This window comes from Etheostoma cragini, chromosome 1 (genome assembly GCF_013103735.1).
Source record: "Etheostoma cragini isolate CJK2018 chromosome 1, CSU_Ecrag_1.0, whole genome shotgun sequence".
Lineage (NCBI taxonomy): Eukaryota > Metazoa > Chordata > Actinopteri > Perciformes > Percidae > Etheostoma > Etheostoma cragini.
The window spans coordinates 21454550-21474338 of record NC_048407.1 but is presented as its reverse complement, the minus strand read 5'-3'; the positions used below and the strand labels follow the sequence as shown (position 1 = coordinate 21474338).

The following is a 19789-nucleotide window of genomic DNA, read 5'->3' as shown; positions in this document are numbered from 1 at the left end:
TACTTGCATTCACTCTCCAATGAGCACTGCATACATTAAGATGAATGGAGATCTCCGGGTGTAGTTTAGTGGTTGCTAGGATGTTTCCAGCAGCGGCTATAACAGCTGTAACTTAAAATGTGAAATTATAAATTTAAAGAGTTAGGCTATCTATTGTTTTATGTGTAAATTAGTACAATACTATAATGGTGGTCTTGCTAATCTGTCTTTTGGATTTAGCGAATTTCACAAATTCCCCGCTTAGTCTGTATTTCTTATAATCGGATTCCAGTACATTCTATTCAGCTGCCCTTTATTAGTTCTATGGCAGCAGGTGAGTCATTGGATAATTTGTGGCAACATGGACATGGCTCTATCTATGGATTAGAGTCTTTGTTGTTGCCTTCACCCAGAGAAGCTAGCTGCAGCTACTGCTATGTCTGCTGCTATGATGCAATTGCAGTCACTCTGACTTTGACCTAAATCCTGGCTGTCGACTTAAGTCCGATGATCGGACTGACTAGATGAAGGTTCAGTAGCATAGCATATATAGCTTTTAGTTTTTGTAGCTTGTTGTAGTATTTTAATTAACATTTAACATTTCAACACCATGTAGTGTAAGATGTTAAACATTCTATGCATTACCCACATCTACCATAGGATTTAGTCCCCCCCCACACATACACACACACACACACAAACACACACATTACAGTACGACCCTACGTAATTATTCATTGAATTGTTCAGATTGAAACGGTTTACGGCATGTGTCATACTGAAATTTTTGAAATCCATTAAATAATACACTGTTCTTATTACAAACAATAATAGAAGATGGAAATCATTTCAAACACGTTTTAACTATCCACGATTGTTTGATTGCTAACGTTAGCTCAAACGCCATTCAAGTGACAGCCTTTGTTGTGTTTAAATGCTAGCTTGTAGCTAGCAGTAATTTCAACGTTTTTTCTATTTATGATAGTTTGAATGCTAACGTTAACTGCCTTTGTTGTCCCACAAAGTGACGCATACGCAAGTCAAATCTGCTCTTGACTCGCATCGGGCAGTGACAGCGTGTATGTACGATTGACATTTCTGTAACTCTCCTGTAAGCCATTTTGATTACAGCAGGAAAAGCACAAGTATGAATGAAAAGGTAATGATGGCTGAATTCTAATTAGCTGCTTTAGTTAGTTTAGACAGCTCATGGCTCAGTCACTGGCTACACTTGAAGGAATACGCCACCGTTTGTAGGTTAGGCTTATCCCAGTTTACCCTAGCGGTAGAAAGGTGGGCCAATGCATTTTTTGTCTCAGTACATGCATTGTTTTAGTCTACTGCAACACCAGCAGCAGCGCCACTAGTTAGCTTAGCGTAGTGAATGGGATCCTATGTTGCCTCTTAGCAGGTTTTGAGTAAAAGTGCAGATTAAGACTAGACGATTTCCTTGGCAGATATTGATTTGGGACTATATTTGGTTGAAGCAAAGCCAAAGCACTTTCCCAAGTTGATGCATTGCTATTTGTACTTGTTGTGAACATGCAGACCACAAGAAGTATTTAGGTTGTTTTTATTCTAACTAGCGCGGCGCTGCCGGTGTTGCACCACATTAAAACAATACATGCACTGAGACAAAAAATGCCTTGGCCCACCTATCTACAGCTAGGAGAGACAAACAGTGGCGTGTTCTTTTTAGGTAGAACAGAGCCAATGTTAAGTAAGCTAGTATCCACTTTATTCACTCCTACAGTTAAACTCCATGCCTTCTTTCTGGTGTTTAAAAAAAGATCTGTGGGGCACCTGGGTAGCCTTTGGAGTTAGATTTGTTTCTTTATTACATACAACTCAACTAAGGCAGCACATCTATGGCGGTGACAATGGTGTAACGATTCAGATCAACTCCCAAGACAAGACGGTGCTCACCCAATTGGCCAATAGGAACACTGTGACATTATTTTCACAGCAAGAGAAAAATCCTGACGAGAGCAAGAAATTGCATCAAGGCGCTTCCGGAACACAGCAAAGACGCGCCTAGTGCAAAATAGGGGTAACCGGCATGTATTGGGAGGCAATCGGCGGTGTACGATTCTGCACAGGCCTGGCTCATCTCTACTAAACCTTATCTACCCTGGACCACACCAATAATTCCCAGATGTGGGCCTATAAAACATTTCTAACATCACAAAAATCTCCACAAAGCTACACACACTTTGTGATCCCCATCAGTTGCTCAGTCCAATGATGTCAATGAGGACATCATCAACACAGTAAATACCCAAGAAATGCTTGACGGCTCCTCCCAAAACATTCCTGAACTTGTTAGTCTGGATCAATGGAAGTACATTTCCAGGACAAGGCCTGACATCTGGCGTGTTGTCAGATGTCTTTCGGTGAATGATTTTAAAGATATACAAAGAATGTTTTGCTGTGGACGAAGTAAACACGGCAAAATGCTGATAGGCGCAACAAAAGCAGACAGTACACTTGACGTTGGGTTTGCCATTTGACATCCATTGGAAGGCACTGGTTCAGTTCATGTTTCTGAGTGGAAATGTGTAGTATAAAATTCTCACGGTGATTGGCCTTACATGATTGTTGGTCGGTGATGATAAAATCAACATTGCATGCAAACAGTTAAGCGGGCACGCCCAGGAATGAGTGTTAGGTTACTGAACAGTGTGCACAGAAAATACAGAGAACCACCTAAAGAAAAATGGTAAGCAACATGGGAGGTAAACCACATGTATCCAGATGTCCTCCTTGCCAGCTATGGTGGCAGGAAAATTTAATGAAGATAACATGTGAAAGACAAGCAGCTGTAGCAATGTGAAGCACTACAGTGTCAGCTAAGAGCACAGAGCTTGCAGTGTGGATTATCTGTGGCCAGAGTGGTGGTAGTCCATCTGGAGGGAGTTATTTAGAAGGAGGATGTCAAAACAACAATATTAGCCCTTGGATTCACTGAGGATGTTTCTTTCTCAAGCTTTAATGCATGATTTATGGTTCTGCGGAGGCTCGACGCAGAGCTTTCTTTCTAAAGTTTGTCCGTTGTTGTGTGCGTCGATCTAATAGCAGGGCCAGCATGTTTGTGTGCACGGGGAGTGTGTGGTAGAGCAAGTGAGAGAGTGACGGGGATTAGCTTTGGTGCAAGTTCCGACTCTAAATCTGTAGGAGGAAAAGTTAACCCTCTACTTGATTTCATGTTGTTTATGGGGGTATTGCAAAAAAGTAGAATTTTTGAATCCAGCATAACCGATAAAACGAGGCTTGACCTAGTCTAATCTGTGCATCCTGTTTCATGAAGGCCAAACCAGGCGGAGGAGGAGCGAATAGGTCGTGCCAGGCTGAAGTAATTTGGATAGATGTGCGTTCACGGCTTTCTTTAACAGACGATGAGGTCGATCCCATATTTACTTATGCTAAAATGGAGAATACGCATTGTGTACTCTTTAAATAGAGTGAGTAGCAGCTTTATATTGAATTATGACATGTGTAAGTAGCCTAACAATGTAGTTTATAAATAGAGTTTGGCTTATTATTTTCCCAAATGAGTAGTTGTACTCTTTGCCTAAAAAGTGAGCAGAAGACAGTCTACTGTTACACAGGAAATTTACCATGAATGCTGGAAAATGATATGTAAATATCCTTTTCTCTTATATTAACTAAAATGTAAATTACCTAAGTAACATATTTACTCCCACTGCTTGCTTTTCAGGCAAAGTGTGTAACAGGTATTTTGAGGAAATTATTAGTCTAACTCCTTGAATGGTATCATTTAAATGCAGTAGTTTGTAAATGTATGTTTTTAGATATATCATTCAGTTGGTCCACTTCTGCCTGTCTTTGGACATACTGTATGAACAAAAGACAAAAAGAAACTGGATTCTGAAATCTACAAACTATAAAGATAATTAAGTGACAAATGTAATGCACACTGTAAACATTACTGTTACACAGTGTATTCATCAGTCATTTCCCACCAGCAGAACATAAGATCAAAAACCATGGAGGTGTCCTCTCCCTGTTGTTTCATAAATGTACAGTATGTACATTACCCTCAACTATATAGTTACTGGTCCACTGAACTAAGACTATAATTAGGGAGGATTGTACAATTATAAATACCTATGATAATTGTTCAGCCACCCAAATTATAGTCCCAGTTCACTGGAGAGAACACAAATTGTATGTTAAGAATTAAATGCACATGGAACGGGAACATACATGGTCCTTTGTTAAAGAATACTAAAATAAATCAACAAAAATAATTAAAGGTGTATTGGTCTCTGACCAGTCTGACGTTGTTATACCACTAACACGTGTACAGCACTTTATACATTGTCCTTCAGCACTAACTTAATTTAAAACACATTTGAAACTGTATCAGCTTTTTCTAATTATCTCAACAACTGCCAAAATATGTTCACCAAACTTCTAACAACAAGCAGTTTTCATAAAGCAATGTAACAGTAACAATCACACATGAATAATTGTAAAACAATTCAGTCAGAACTTTAGATAATAACAGTGCTTCACTGAACAGCAACAGGCACATGTTGTATTTTTATTCCAACCACTGCTGATTGAACAGAAAAGGCTGCAGGATTAATAAATCCTGTCTGTTAGCCTGGTTGTGCAACAGTCAACGTTGGTTTCTTCTGATATGACCATGATTTGTCCCTAGGCTTAACCAAGTTTCTGTTATTGTAACCATGCATCCTTGTCCACAAGATACAAACAAAACAGGGAGACCCGCTCATTAAAATGTTGCTCCGTAGCGCTACTATTGGTCAAACACTTTGCAGGGTACATTTAAATGTCTTATGTCTTGAGGGAAGTTCCTTTGGACCCAAACATGGTCTTGTTTTAAATAAATAAATGCCGAGGTGATAAATCTGTGCAGGAATTGCCCTTTTTCTTTGAAATTGGATCATCAGGGGGAATAGACCCCCTGCACCACAACTCAAATGTTTTGTAACTCACTTGAAAATTACAATACAAACAAGTGTTCTCTTGTTTCATGATCCTAAAGTATAATTTGTCAACCACTAACAAAATACGACAAAATTCAGCATTTCAATCCAACTGTTCTTTTATGCTAAATAGCTGGTAAGAAGAAAGTAACTAACTGTCTCTTGATATACAACTAACTGAAATCTCCAGAAAATTCTTCCTGTTTTTTCATTTCAGTGTGACTTCATCAATAAAAGTCTGGTGTTTCTTTTTCCTTCCATTCAAGAATATTTTCCTCAGCTTAAGAAAACACAGGGGAAAGTCTACAACAGCTTTGAAAGAAAGAATTATAAGGGGCCCGCCACATGTTGTGCACTGTAAAAGATGCTTCACTAGATAGATAGATAGATTCATAGATAGATAGATAGATAGACATTTATTCATCCCAAAAAAAATGGAAAATCATGGTGTTACAGCAGCAAAATCAGTCACACAACACAGAATATAAATGGATGAAATACTAGGGAAAAACATATACATATACTGTACATACATATACTAGCCCCAATAAATGGTGTCACCGGATCACAGGAAACCTGTCTATGTTTACACACAGACACACACGTTGGAATTTATTTACTTTTGAAGACCTTAATTGACATAATGCATTCTCTAGCATTTAACCATTTCAACCACATGCCTAACTCCAGCTTTTCTCTAACCTAACCCTGCTCTAGCCTTAATCTTCAAACTGAACCAAACCGCAAGCAATTATTTCTAGCACTACAGACAAGACCACTCAATTACTGTTGGTAATGTTAATATATATTATAAAGCACATTTTTAGGTTTTTCAACTCCAGGAGTCACATGATTGGCTGGAAAGAGATGGTGGTTCAAGGTGTAACTCCTGGCCCAAATTTGTCAAATAGTTGTTTTACGTGGTTTCAACTTCGATATTTTACCACTTTATGCTGGAAGCCACATAATGACTTATCTGTTTGTGCATGGACCCTTTCTTGTTTGGATGTCACGTACATGGAACTCTCTACAGCTTGTGTGGGTGGAGCCCCGGGGAAGACTTTGGAGACTTGGCACTGTAGTTTTCTTTTGTTTGCATGTGTGTGATTGGTCCCTTGTCTGGTGTCTGTCTGTGTGTCTCTGTTTGCATCTGTCTGTTTCTGCATGTGTTGTTTTGTCTCTCTCCCTCCCTCCCGTTTTTACTCTCTTTGTTTTTGTGGCCCAGGGACACGTTCCTATGTACCAGCGTGTTGGTTGTAACTGTTTGTGAATATTATCTTTACTAAATTAGGTTTTCTGAATACAATAAAAATAATTTGATCACAAAAAAAGGTTTAACAACTCCAGCAACTTATTTAGGCCCATTTTCTTATTATGCCAAAAGTAATTTTGGCCACTATTTCAAATCCTTTCAACCAAGCACAATTTACATGAATACTGAATAAAGGCCTTGCCTGTTCATCTTTTTCAAAAAACACAATGTGCTCATTTTCTTTAGGAATAGTTTTTACATTGGTATTTCCTTTTATTAAAACAGCACAGTGCAATGTTTTTACTTTGTAGCATACTCACAGGAACAGTTATGCTCCAAATGTAGTGGGGCCTGGAGAACGATTGCTCATCATCTGCACTGAGCTCCTTATACCCAGACATCAGTATCAATAATGTGAAGCAGGCAGAACATGTTTTCATACACATGAGCCGCCTCCTAGAGCACCTAGAACTAATTTAATAGCAGAATACCTCAGAGTGATGTCTTAGAAGGGTGATTCCGTCAGTCTGTTGATTTTGTGGTCAATCAATGGGCAGAGGCATGTATGGTCAACATATAAATAGATAGATAGATAGATAGATAGGTAGATAGATAGATAGATAGATAGATAGATAGATAGATAGATAGAGTCTTTATATTGTCCCTTAGGTATAATTATTTCCACGCATCTTCTTTTAATGTTCCATAGCGCAACAACACATTTAAAGACACATAAAAATGCAACACATGTACAAAAAGACACCCACATAGACACATTAAATGTGAAAACTACAAATTTTAATAGAGAGAATTTATGACAGTAAGAAAGTCAATGAAAAATAATTATACTCGTAAGGGGATTTTCACACTCCGTAATCATCATCATAATCGGTATAAGTTATTCATATTTTTATATTGTGCTTGGCATAAAAAATCTGAGTACTCCAGATAAACTAGTGGTAGTAATACTTTCTTACAAGGGGAACTTAATACAAGGAAAAAGACATAGTAAGTCAACTCATAATGATCTATAGTATATTACTCTTTATTTCTCAACATTTCAGTTTGAACCACAAAATTCCAAAGTCACACAACCAAATCACTAGTGTTAAATTAACTCTGAGTGTTCAATTTAACACTAGGAAAGTGTCATTATGTGTCCACTGTTTTCAGTGTTAAATTAACACTTTTAAAAGTGTTAATATTTTTACACTCATCTGGAGTTGATTCATCCCTGTACCGAAATTAAAAAAAACACTGGCAAACACTGAGTAGTGTTATTACTCCTCTGGTGTCCACCGGACTACACTGGACTCCAATTCAGTAACACTAATTAGTGTAACAAAATGTACACTAAGTGTGTAAAATGTGGACAATCTCCTTTTTACAGCCACTGTGGACAACCAGGAAACAAGGAAGTTGCGGGAACAACAGAAGACAAATCAAAAGTTTCATTTTGCGCCTCACTGTCCTTCAAACTGCTGACCAAGACTTCAGCAATGGGGCCAAATTGAAATCTTTTAAAACAAAGGTTCTCAAAATGAAAAGCCATCTGATTGTGAGATCTCTTTGTAAGTGTTTTTGTGATATTTTTAAAAAAAATGTACAGACTCTGAAAGCTCTGTGTTGTAACACCCACACTGCAAGAAAAATAAAACAATATCTGCAACACGTGTTGGGCCATCATGCTAGAATTACTATCAGCCAATCATTACTCTCAGGGAAATATGCTTAAAAAATAATTCTCAGAACAAACCTTGAGAAACTTCATCAGGCGGCCAGCAGCATCCATTGCACTAATCTTTGCAGACTTCTTGCCCCTGGATGTTGGAGACAACAGGTAAAGCAGCAATTAAAATGGTGGCCACCTCACAGTCCCATTCTACAGAACAATAAACACAATTGAAATTTTCTGAAATGTGAGTTTAAATATGCAAACAAGGCCTTATCCAATGCCAGCGTTGGTTAATTTAGGATAGAATTACAGGTGCAAATGGACAAAGTGTGGGTTAAACCAACATCTAAATGTGTATTTCTGATGTGTTATTTTTACCCCCAACAGTGTGAAAGAAAACATGTTATGGAGGCAAAATAATCCAATAACTCAAAATGATGGTTTTGCCGGTAATGTCTCCCTTTAAGTACCACATACATGAGATATTGAGTGAAGCAGCCAAAACATTAAAATCACAGGTATTATCCAATGATACACTACATTGGGTTAGCAGGGAATACAGTTAATGCCCTTAAAGAAGCACAGTCAAATTCCCTCTGAGGAATGTTTTTACTCTCTGCAGTTATCCGTGGTCTGAAGAATGTTGACTACGTTGCAAGAAATTTACCAGACACTTCCTCATCAAAGAGCATAGTGAAGTCTTGGTCGATCTTGTTGCTGTGTCTTGAACAACGTTTTGTCTATTCTGAAATGTTGTCTTCATTTTGTCCTTGACAAGGGTTGCGTCAACTGAATGCCTCATCACCAACAAAGCTTCATTGTATTTATCGCTTGACAACTGCCTCACAGGTGAAAGCGTGTTGAGATGAGTCTTAGGGCCATCTTGAAAAGTAAACTCAGATTTCTTGATCTCTTCAGCAGAGTTGCAAAGGGAGTTAAAAAGGGGACTGTGTACCCAGGGCCCAAAAAGATGATAGAATCAACATGGATGCGGGGAGGGGCCCAGAATGTTGTGCTACGCCCCTACACACACACACAGACAGACACACACACACACAGACAGACACACACACACACACACACAGAATTCATAAATGTGTACAACTTTGTTGTGACAATATCTAGCATTTTGTCAAGCATGAAAAGATTTGAGGATTTGTAGCCTACATGTTGCGATGACATCCTAATTGACTTGTTGACTTACCACATTGATCTTTACCATATAGCCTAGGCTACCATAAAGCTGATGAACACTGATGTTATGTTGTGATGATTAGCAGCCCTGCTGGATGAGGTCACTGTATTAGCTGCAACAGGGTGATGTTAAATGGAAAAAGTTTAGCATATATACTTTTATCAATTATATACTTTTTTCAATGATATACTTTTGCCAGCACACTGTTTATTTGTAATGATTAATACATTTTATTCACGCCTATATTAACAGGATAGCGTCAAAACAATGGCAATGTTGGGGTGACACTAAGGTCAGTTACATGAACAAGTTTTGCATCTTCAAGCAAGTCATCATTCATTAAGCTAGTAGTAGTAGCTGTAGTGATAGTGCCATTGAATTATTCATGGGTGTTTCCTAATTGCTCTAATTTCAGGTTAAATCAGCTCTTCCGTTGACAGTGAAGTGAACAGGTAGAGAGTGGGTCACAGAAAGGGAAGTGTCTCAGCTGGTGTCTCTGAACACAAGGCATCTAGCATAATATCTCCCGTTGAGTAGTTGGATTGCAACAGAGGGCGCATGGAGACCATCAGGCTGTGCATTCTTAACTGGGGACTGAAATTTCCAGTCCTCCACTTGAGTCTCGGTAAACAGCACCGCCCCGACGGTTGTTTGTTTTAAGTGTTGAACGATCCATCGCAGAGCGCCGTGCTCGATTGACACTGTCTGCTGATCTGCTACTGCGGATAGCTCAGAATAACACGGCTGCTCGCTAATTCCCGTCTATCGGGGCTTTCGCCGAAACACCGAGAGAGTAGGGTCCAGAAAAAAGCCAACAAGGCAGGCAAGAACGCCGCGCTGCCGGAGTCCGCACCCCAGAATGGCTTCAGGAGACCTTTACGAGGTAGTATAACACCATGCCCATGGAAAATGCTCTGTAATATTGACGAATAATGGAATTAGGAAGTAAAGGGGAGGGCGTCGCGTATGTAAAAAGAGGTGTACTAAGCCCTTTAACAGGCGAAACTAACCCTTCTCATGCTTTGCGAAGACAAGGTTGGTTAATGTATGCTTAGACTTTGTGTCGCTTCTAATTGTAGCCTACTTTAAAATAATTCCTCACTGCTGTAAATAGATAATGTATAATTTACGGGCTGAACTCCTCAGTCTGTCGCCGAGTTGAAAGTCGTGGTAAAGTGACAGCGGCGCTGAGCGGACCAACATGGTGAATAGCTACAGACGGAGTGATGGTTCTGAAGGTGCGCATACATGCCAAAATATATTTTGGCATCACAGCCTTTACAGCGGTATGACAAGCTGTTTGGCACTTAAGATGAGACACCAGTTTGTTTGGATCGAGCCGACCGGTGTGAACAAAGTCTATGTGAGCTTCTTCCACGATTGATTGTGCGAATTTGGGAAATTATGACTACGCTAGTTTGGGGCGTAAAAGTTGCCCAAAAGGGTGGCAGTAAGGTCATGCTGCCCTCGTGCGCAACATCACTCTGGAACCGGTGCCAGAATTTGCACGAAGCCTGTATTTTACATCAGCTTCACTGAATCAGGGCACTATAAGCTGCTGTCATTATAGCCTTTGTTTTGCTGACATGGTGTCATATGTTTCAGTTCATGCTGCGAATGTCTGCTGACTTCCAAGGACAAACAAATTTAATTAGACTAAACAATCCCCCCCCCCCTCCTATTTTTAAAGTAAAGTACACATTTTAAACATGCCACAAAAAAATGTCTATCTAAAGAAAAACGTGGGGATCCTCTCTTGAGTGTTAAAGTAGATAACATTATCTGCTCACAACACTGACAGACAATGTATGATTATTCAAGAACATTTATTATTAAACAAGTGAGAAGCACAAACTACAAACTGTTATATTACAGTGGGTCCTGCTACTTTTTTTATTATTATTGCTCTTTATCCAGGAAACACATTAAATCTGGAAAATGTTAACACAATGCTCCCTAAAGGAATATCCATGGACTCAATCTGACATATTTATAAGTCCCTATTAAGACATTCCCACCCCCTTGTGTTCATATGTTTTTGGCTATTGACAGTTTCATTTACTTCTCTTGTTTTTTGTTCACAATTTAGTACAACATAGACTTTAACTACATATTTTCAGCTGTATTAGTTATTTTTCTTTCAGTTGGGTATAACTTTATTTTACATACTTAGCTGCAAAACCTGTGTTTTATGCCACATTCACATTTGCCGCAGTCATATTGTTCAGTAACTACAAGCAGCTAAGTGGGATACAAATCAATATTGTAGGCTACTTTTGTTTTTTTAAATTTGACAACTATATCAAAAATTGCAGTTTATTCCACGTGGATTGTTGGTCTGATGTGTAACCTGCCTGCCCATTTACCCCGTTGTCGCTGGAAGTTGATTCATTTTCTGGTTTATCGCTCACAACGTGTGACTTATTTTGGTTAGTAACAATGTGTTGGCAGACATGGCCCATCAACAGTAAATTGAGTTCTTTCCCACTACCAGCTCCATGGATACCAGTTCTGTTTAGAGTGACCAAAATTGAGTAGCTGACCAGAGTTTGTTGGTGCTGGACAGCTTTTATTTAAGAACAACATTTGAAATATGTAGAACAGCGTCACCTACGTTGGGGTTTATGTAGTAATCATTTTTAGGAGTTTGTGCATGTTGGAAGTGGCAGCATAAATGAAGTAGCTAATAATGTTGTGTAGAAGTAGTTTGCTTGATGGAGATGTAAGAGAATACAGGAGTGTAAAAGTTGAAATATAGCTGTTACAAGTTTGAAAAGGGGAAGATATATATTTTTCGGAAAGAAGTTAGGAAGTCAAGGAGGTGCTTCAGGGTGAGGTGATTTATAAACCCATCTTTAAAACTAGGCCAATGTTCTTTTTCTTGGTGGAATAAGGGGTAAACTAGCAAGTTGTGTTGAGCAGACATCATGACATCAAATAGTCTGAGAAGTAATGTGTGAAACGTTTTTTTTGCAAAACCATGGATAAAGGTCACGCTTTCTGCCGACTTTGTAAAATGCATTGCGGCAGCTGAAGCTTCATGAACGAACGTAACAATGCCATTTCTACAATGTAGTTATGAAACCAGCATTTGCTGGGGTCAGCTGCTGTTTGGAGATCCTCACTGCTCACCCTTTATTTACCAAAGCACATTCACAACTTAAACATAACGTTTAAGAACAACATTTTCAATAGACTTCCTATTAAAGAAATGTAGAAGAGAAGGTTTTCCATTCTTTAATTCCTTTTTTGTTTATTTCCTTACAGTCAATATCTGACATCTAATAATCTCCACCCAAAATTTAAGCGTCACATACTCGCCTCCTGTAAGCTTAAAATGTGTCCGTCAAAAGTTAGTATTCATTTACAAAGAACAAAAGATTGCAATATTCGGTGACACATTTGAATTCAGTTTCTTTACTGTCCATGTCAATGACGGTTACAAACATTCATGGATTTAAACTAAAGGCACTGATTCATAGGGGTGGGATTCACCAGAGGCCTAACCATACAATATCGTCACAATACTTATGTCACAATATAATATTATTGCGATTTTAACCATAATGCGTTATTCTGCAATATATTGCAGTTATTAACTTTTTTCTTACTTTAAATGTTTCCCAATTTCAAATGATGTCTCCGAAAGGAATCTTTGTCAACATCTGTTTTATCTAAAAAGATACATTCCTCTTTTTGTTTCTCTCACTTCATCTGATAATAAACTGACCAAGACATATATAATAAAATATCAATACCTAGCATCTGTGTATGAAAAGGAAAATATTGGAATGCTATGCTGAATTGATTTTTCCCCCCACCCCTACTGCTTCAGTGTTTCTCTATTGCAGACGCTCTGAAGCTCTGCTTGAAGTTGCATCTTATTTAGCCACACTGAAATTTGGTACAAATATCATTGATGCCTAGAGGATAAATCCAAATGACTTCAATGATCCCCGACTTTTCATTTTGGGGTAACAGCAGATCAATTATCTAGCGATGTAGCATCTTTTATAGCAGGCTTTATCTACTTTTGATTGAAAATAGTTGGCAACACTGGATGATCCCCTGACTTTTGCTCTTAATGCCACACGCGGTTGACATTTGTAGTTCAGAGTGAAATGTCTCAACAATGAATGGATTGCCATGATACATTAGGGGGCAATATACAACACACGAGTTCATGGGAAACGAAAAGGAGATGAAGTGATAAGACATATCAAAGAATCACAAAATACTCTCATGCCACCACAGTTGTTGATTGTCAAGTTTAAATTCAAGTTTGATGAACAGAAACCAAAACTCCCTGTCCACTGTTTGTTTGCGTTACATTAATCAGATATTGGGTTTAGTTATGAATGCACATTTTTTTCACCTCTACAACCTTCCTTGTTTTTCTTGTAAATCTCATTTGTGTTATGTTTACAGTTTTTTGCGTGGAACTGACAGTCACAAATGTTGCAACCTAAGTAAATCCAATGCAGTATATAATCATGTCTTTTCCTATTATAGGCACAAGCCTTTAAATGCATATGCAACAAGGAGAGAGGTGCACCTTGCTCGCTAAAATGAAATGTAAACTGGAACTCTAACATGCTGCGTTTGTTTAATAAATACAGCAGGTGTGTTTGTAATGAATTAATTTTGTCATTAATTTTTACACTGCGTTGAAGCGTATGCATACAGTATTTTCTTTGGATATTGTTGGATAATACCACATTAATGTCAACTGCCATGGCATTGGCTAGATGTATCCAGGAAATATGGTTGTTGGTTGTGCATGTAGCTCGAGTGTTACTTCCTGGTATGGTGAGTTTAACTGCAGTTGACTGGTGCAAATTGTGCTCCAGTGCAGCAGACCCAGCATGACTGATGGGTGTGGTCAGACCTGAGCTCTGTTGCACCTTTAACCACACCCAAAAGTGATGTCAGTGTATACATCACACTCCGGTCTTGACAGGTCATTGAATGTTCTTCCATCTTCCTATGCTTTAGGTTGGAATTCCCACCTCCATTTTTCCAACTTGTACAGAAGTGTCACTAAACCTCTTTGGTCTGTGTATGCAACCTTGCCCTTTTATCTGCCTCTTCCACATTCCTTCTCCTTTTCTTTGCATGTGTCTCTGCTATGCTGTTCTATAGACAAGTGTGACATTGTCTGGGACGCTAATCTCCTGTTCATTTCAATGACACACCTGCAGCTCACCCATCAAAGGCTGGTTACTCTTGTCCTCAAACACTTCCTCAAGCTGGATTTAAAGTAGACGCAAAGGGTTGGGGAGTCGCTCTGTAGCGGACGTTTCAATTCATTCAGTGTTAAATCGATTTGAGCTGAAGGTCTGCAGTGGGCTTGCTAAAGCCTTTGGGTGGTCTAGCTGTGGGTCACTGAATATAATTAATTTCTTTAACATCCTAAATTTTGTACTTACTCTGATCAATTGCTACCGGCATCAGTAACTTGCAGGAGAAATCCCAAGCAGCCCATGCTGACCAATCTTAGTTATCTTAGTTAATCTTGTATGTGGTAACTCCAAAGCCAACCTAGCTCTGATGCATAGTTACATTTTTGACAAGCTGCGTGTGAGCTACATCGGCTATGTGAGTAGGCCGGGTAGCAATGCTGTATTTAAGTAGTGTGACAGTATTAAAGCAAACTTTACTTTAAGAACGCAAATACATCCTGTACAGGGTTTTTCCTGGCTCAGAATGGGCCGTTGGGGGGAGACTAAACGCAAGGAGTCTGTGTTACCTTATTCAACCGAAATCAGTTATTTCTGAGAATTTGAAAAACAGAAATGTATATCATGCTTGAGTAAATAAAACACCAAATAACAAAACTGGTTAAGAAAAATAATCTTGGTATTTAAATTAATCACCAGGAGAGTCTGGTACAGCTGGACCATAACACTGAGATTAGTCCTCATATTCAAGTGTAGGTTCTGCTAGTTTAGGATCTGCTAGTTTAGGTTCTGCTAGTTTAGGATCTGCTAGTTTAGGTTCTGCTAGTTTAGGATCTGCTAGTTTAGGTTCTGCTAGTTTAGGATCTGCTAGTTTAGGCTCCGATAGTTTAGGTTCTGCTAGTTTAGGATCTGCTAGTTTAGGCTCTGATAGTTTCTCTGAAACACATACAGAGATGATTAGCTTTTGCGCTTTCTTTTAATTATCATTAAACTTATAACTTATCATTTTGGTGCAGGTGAATTTCCTTTGGGGCTTGCTAAAGCCTTTTTGGGGAGCACCAAAAATTCCACTATGCAGGAAAATCTTTGCTATATTAAAGTTTAGAATGGATATTGAATATTCCTGTAACATCTGTGGATTAGGAAAGGAAAGTGTTACATAGCCTCCACGCTCAAATAAGTAGATTATTTTCATTAAGAAACCCTAAGGTTGATCTTTGTTTTATTATTGCAATGAAATTTGAACTTAACATAAGAAGAAAAATAGTGTTGGCAGAGGCAAAATGATATGCACAGCACATCCACACGGAGGTGGTTACAATTGTAAATGCATCTTTTCACTCCATTTCAGCACCGCGTCCCACTCTAAAACTGTGTTTATCTTATATAACCATACAACCATATGTTGGCTATGATGCTCCGTGCTGTTGTTTGCCAATGGAAAAATGGATAAAGATGAAATGATTTTCCATTTTTGATTGTTTAGGCGTTTCGCTGTGGGCAGAGATCTCTACAAAAATGAACCCAGTAGCACTTGTGCTGATGCGAGTTATTTCACATGAAAATAGTGTTTTAAAACTTAGGCGACTCAGTTTAGACAGAGACAGTCTATTTGGTCATCAAGTCAACTTGCTGATGGTTTGTCAGAATGTACACAAACCATGTGATGAACACAGTACTGTATGGTTGGTGTTGAAGGACACTGATGCTGCACATTTACCCATTCTCTGCCAACTCATACAAGTTTCTCTCTCTCTCTGCAAGGCTGTTAAGTGTGACATTGCTTAGGACTGTAAGCAACCTAATCATCTGTTCATTTCTGTGACATCCCTGCGGTTCGCCAATCAAAGGCTGTTTACTCCTGTTAATGTGCGCAGCACATCTGAGAACATGATGAGCAGTTATTACCACAGCTGCACTAAAGGCTCTGATGAAACCTTCCAACCATTTGCCATGTCTAAATCTGCTACTGTTTAATGTCCTATCTTACTAAAACTTTTTCTATTCTTTACCTGTATGCTTAAAGTCTTAACGACTAATCATCAGCATTATATTACTGGATAAGTTGGGGAAGATAACGTGACCATCTCTGTGGGATAACATTGCACTTTGGTAGAATATCAAAATGTCACTGATGATGATGCACCTTACTATTGATAGCACACTGGTGCTAATGGCACTTTATATTTTACGATGTAGAGATGGTTGGGTTTGTGTATTGTTGTTGGTTTAGTGGTTGTGCTGTTGTGTGCTGTCTGTCTATCTATCTATCTGAGCTTTAGGGTGAAATAGAAATTTCCGAAAGGATCAATAAATGTCTATCTAAGAGCTGTGTTCAGCATTTATCTTCAGAGGAACAGTAAGAGAAATCTGCAAAATCAGAAGAGTTAAAACAGTACTGTTATATACTTCTGCTTCTAAAATCTACGCCGTTGCTACGCATGTAGGTACGTGAAGACACAAACATACGCTAGACCCTATGTCGTAGCCTGATTTTCACCTCTCGACATTGAAGCGACGCACTTTGCTTGGCCATGGCTTGCAGAGACGGGAATTAACGAAATACAAATACTTTTACTGTACTCAAGTAGATTTTTCAGATGTTTTTACTTTACATACTATTTATTTTTGTGGCAACTTTTTGCTTTTACTCCTTACATTTTAACACACATATTTGTACTTTCTACTCCTCACATTTAAAAAAATTGGCTCGTTACTTTAGTTTTGTACAAGAGGTCATCCATCAGTTGTGATGGTGAGTGCATGTTTGAGAATAGCACACAACTCATACCGCGAGCACGGAGGAAAAAAGTGAGAGAAAAGAAAGAGACTAGCTGTCCAGAGGATAATCAGTTGTGATTTAGTGTGCGCTTCGTTGAGAACTGTAAGTCGTATAACTTATGTTGTCAATTCATTTAAGCCTGTTGTTGTATTGGTCTAGAGTTCTTTCAAATTTAAAGTAAGTTAGTTAGCTAGTGATTTTGTTTTTTGTTTTCTTCACCTACTAGGTAGGTTGCACCTGGCTATTGATTCGATGTAACGATTGTTGAACGCCCTTTCTCACGTTTGTATTTTAGGTGCATTATTTAAATGCTACAGTTACACTGTAGCATTTAAATAAAGGTTTGTTATTATTTGCTAGCATATATAATGCATGCATTGTGTATGGTAGCCTTTACAATATTTATTTCTTTGTGGAACCACAGAGAAACACACAGCCATAGCAGAGCTACCCATGCCCATGTTTGTCCTGTTGCTTGATTGTAATAAAGCATCAACAGAGAGAAGTTGTCTCAGTCCGTATTTTAACAGACACAACTGGGGCAAAGTTGGAAACCAGAATCAGCTTAAAATACAGTCCTAATCTAGTCCTCACTAACAAGTTTCAAATAATTTCACTGGAGTTACCCTTATTATTGTTTGCAAATTCAATCTAATTGTATTGGAATAGTCAGGATGTTGCACTTGACGCACCACTACAAGGCAACTCAACAGACTTGGCAGCATTTGTTTGCAGCAAATCACTGCGGCTTGATGGCGTTAACGTTGGCACATACAGTGGGGCTCATAGGTTTGGGCACCCCAGGTACATTTTTTTTATTAATGTGCATTAAGACGCAAAGAAAAAATGGAAATATCTCCAAAAGGCATCTCTTTATGGTGGAATGGTGTACCACAACTCCAGTGTCTGCCAGGTCTTTCTGGATGGATCGTGCAGTCAAATGTGGGTTTGGACTTGCTTTTCTCACAATCCTGTGAGCGGTTCTCTGATATTTTTCTTGGTCTTCCAGATCTTGCTTTAACATTTCCACCGTTCCTGATGACTGCCATTTCTTAATTACATTCCGATCAGAGGAGATTGGCATCTGAAAACCCTTTGCTATTTTCTTATAGCCTTCTCCTGCTTTGTGGGCGTCAACTATTTTCAGTTTCAGTTTTCTAGACAACTGCTTAGAAGAAGAACCCATGGTGCTGATTGTTGGGGCAAGGTCAGATGAGTCTGGGCAATTAAAACCTTAAGATTGACATCACCTGGTCTTTCCAGATAATGATTGAGAAAAATCCATGACACTGTCAGGTCTCAGCTTTCCAAAGGGGGCGGTGCATGCTATAAACTCTGCAGGGTTTACAAACTTTTGCAGACGCCATTTTTCATTTACTGATATTTTGAAAGTGTAAATGATGGAAATATAATCTAACTTTTTGTGACCTATTATACAAATATCTAATATGTCATTTGATGCCTTTTGGAGATTTTCCCATTTTTCTTGGCTTCTTTATGCACAGTATACAAATTTTTACCTGGGGTGCCCAAACTTTCGAGACCCACTGTAGTGGAATGGAGGGCGACATGATTGAAGATGTAGAAAACAGAGATCCCAGAGATTCGGCAGACAAGCAGCCAGACATTCTCGATCATCCTTGGCCTTATCTAAGAGAGATGGTTGAGATAGTAGGCATCAAGAATGACTCCTGGCCAATGTGCTGCATAACTCTAAAAGTATGGGGAACTCGTTAATTAATGTTGTTTAGTAATTCATATTTTATCAAGTACATTTACAAGCCTGCACTTTGTTACATTTACCTGAGTAAAGAAGTTAAATCAGTACTTTTACCAGAGTATTTTTTAACACAAGTATCTGTACTCGAGTACGGGAAGTGAGTACTTTTGCCATCTCTGGTGGGTGGCTTGCTAGTGTTGCAGTGACCTCCTTTTTCATAAACAACATGAAATCAAGGAGAGGGTTAACTTTTTCTGCTACAGATTTCCCACCTTGGTCAGAAAGAACAGGGGGAACACTTTGTTTCTCTCACTATGCCTCTAGAGTCACAACTTTCTCTAAAGCTAATCACTGGTACTTTCTCCCTCTCTTCCTCGCTTTATCACCCACTCCCCACACACACAGCTCGACGCACACACCAGCGCACAAGTATTAACATCAGGCCACTTGCGTAGGCTAGGGTGAAAGCTCCACAGGGAGCCTCCGCACAACGATAAAACAGCCTTTTCCTGATGCCTGAGGGTATTTTTGTGTATTGTGTATAGTGCAAGTGACAAAGAAACGTATTGATATCCGACCAAAACCTGTGCGTTATACATCAGGGAAATGTCAACAATGGTGCAGGTTTTGATTTGTACATTTTGAGAATCAGTGATGCTGACAGTCTACTGTGGGGTGTCATTGTGGTGTGTATGTACAGTATAACTATTTGATGTGTCCTGTTATGTATTGTTGGTGATTTGTTGATGTGTGTGTTGCTGTTAGTGATGTTTGAATTGTTATTTACAATGGACCAGTGGTCTGACACAAAGTACATTGATTGAGTTAGTCATGTGTTTTACCCCTTTAACTTTGTTTGTGGCTTCTCTCATTGCACATGCTGTAGTTTTAAAAGAATCAAATTACATTAAAACACATTAAAATGTCCAGAACGTCCAGGTTAAATTTGTAGTTAAAATCTTTTTACATCACTAAAATATATATATATAAATCTATCTTAAATCTAAAATATATATATATTTTATTTATT

The 19789-nt window shown here is 38.7% G+C and overlaps 1 protein-coding gene across 1 annotated transcript in view; it reads left to right on the top strand.

Moving 5' to 3' along the window:
• The first annotated feature begins 9699 nt into the window (after nt 1–9699).
• The window catches only part of LOC117943915 (chromodomain Y-like protein 2), a 27047-nt gene continuing 16957 nt past the window's right edge, over nt 9700–19789 (top strand). Inside the window, exon 1 of the mRNA XM_034870354.1 lies at nt 9700–9960. Within this exon, the coding sequence (XP_034726245.1) occupies nt 9937–9960 (24 nt within the window). The 5' untranslated portion in view covers nt 9700–9936. The remainder of the gene's footprint in view (nt 9961–19789) is intronic.